Source organism: Geotrypetes seraphini, chromosome 1, assembly GCF_902459505.1.
Source record: "Geotrypetes seraphini chromosome 1, aGeoSer1.1, whole genome shotgun sequence".
NCBI classification, from domain to species: Eukaryota; Metazoa; Chordata; class Amphibia; order Gymnophiona; family Dermophiidae; genus Geotrypetes; species Geotrypetes seraphini.
The window spans coordinates 468456884-468458491 of record NC_047084.1 but is presented as its reverse complement, the minus strand read 5'-3'; the positions used below and the strand labels follow the sequence as shown (position 1 = coordinate 468458491).

The 1608-nt window shown below is 39.6% G+C and overlaps 1 protein-coding gene across 1 annotated transcript; it reads right to left on the bottom strand.

Annotated features, from left to right (window-relative positions):
- Nucleotides 1–651: 651 nt before the first annotated feature.
- Nucleotides 652–1608, bottom strand: LOC117368417 (olfactory receptor 5V1-like). The gene has a single exon (XM_033962064.1). The coding sequence runs from the start codon at nt 1606–1608 to the stop codon at nt 652–654; it is 957 nt and encodes a 318-aa protein (XP_033817955.1).

Genomic DNA, 1608 nt, shown 5'->3' with positions numbered 1-1608 from the left:
TGTGCCTCACTTTTTGTTTTCTTGCTATGATATCCATAGGCAGACGTTTCCTTTTTGGACTTCACCAGGTTCAACATACCAAAACTTGCCACTTTGCTTGACAGTTATGACGAATCACACACAAAAAAAACTTTTATCAAGCCGCATTAGGGTTTTTTATTACCAGCCATGGCGGTAAAAGCTCTGATACTTATAGGAATTCCTATGAGCGTCGGAGCTTTTACTGCCACGGCCGGTGATTTAAAAAAATCCCTAATGTTGCTTGATAAAAAGTGGGGGAAATTTTGAAGAGGAGAAAAATCACTATCATTTATTCTAGAAGTTGCATCTGCTGTTCAATTGAGAGTAGCACTGTTTGAGATTTCCTTACCTACTACCTCTTTGATCAGTAGAATTGATTGAAACATCTGGATTGTTAAAATGGGGATAAAGAGCACGAGGAAGGAGAGAAGACCAATGCTGCACCATGTCAACTAACTGAAAAGTGCAAATATGGATTAAATATGGCAGTGTGGCATAATGAGTCAAGGAGATCAAAGTTAATCCAAAACTATAAAAAGCAAAGAAGAATTTGAAAACCAAAATTTAACATAATACCATTAGTTAGGCAGTCTATCCATTTCCAGCAGTATTCCACAATAACTCTTCTGCTTATTCTTGAGGAGATAATTTACCACAGATTGTTTGCATCAGGGCCGTTTTCACCTGCTTATTCCTCAGGGTGTAGATCACAGGGTTCAGCATGGGTGTCACAGTGGTATAGAAAACAGCAATGACCCAATCGTACTTCAGAAAATAACGCGAGTTGGGTCTCATGTACATAATTCCTGCACTGCTATAGTACAGTGTCACCACAGTTAAATGAGATGTACAGGTAGAAAAGCTCTTGAGTCTGCCCTTTGCCGAGTGCATTTTAACCACTGTGGAGATGATGAGGATGTAAGAAACAATGATACAGGTAAAACAACTGAGAACAACAATTCCTGTGACATAGAAGAGAAGGATCTCATGTACATATGTGCTGCTACAGGAAAGTGTCAGCATAGGGTTAACATCGCAAATAAAGTGGTTGATATGATTGGGCCCACAGAAGATGGTATGAGACATCATCATAGTGTGTAGCAAGGAATGCAGGAAACCGATACACCACACAATCGCCACCATCTGTACACAGAAACGCTGGTTCATTATGTCAGTGTAACGCAAAGGGTTGCAGATGGCTACATATCGGTCATAACCCATTATAGCCAACAAACAGCACTCGGTGGTCCCCAAGAAATGTACAAAGAACAATTGAATGATGCATCCCTGGTAGGAAATCCCTTTTTTTACTGATAGAAAGCTGATGAACATGTTATATACGCTAGCAGAGGAGTAAAAAATGTCAATGAAGGCTAGGATCCCCAAAAAGAAGTACATTGGAGTTTGAAGGTGGGGATTCAGCCGTGTGATGATTAAAATAGATAGATTGCCCAATATGGTGGTTATATAGATGACTAGAAAAAACACGAAGAGGGTGATTTGAAGTTCTGGGAGGTCAGAAAAGTTCAAAAGAAAGAATTCATGGACCATGGTTAAATTGAAATGCCGCAATTCCATTTTAACCAT

Excerpts from the sequence above, each read along its gene's own strand:
- LOC117368417 (XM_033962064.1), bottom strand. The coding sequence starts at position 1,608 with ATGGTTAAAATGGAATTGCGGCATTTCAATTTAACCATGGTCCATGAA.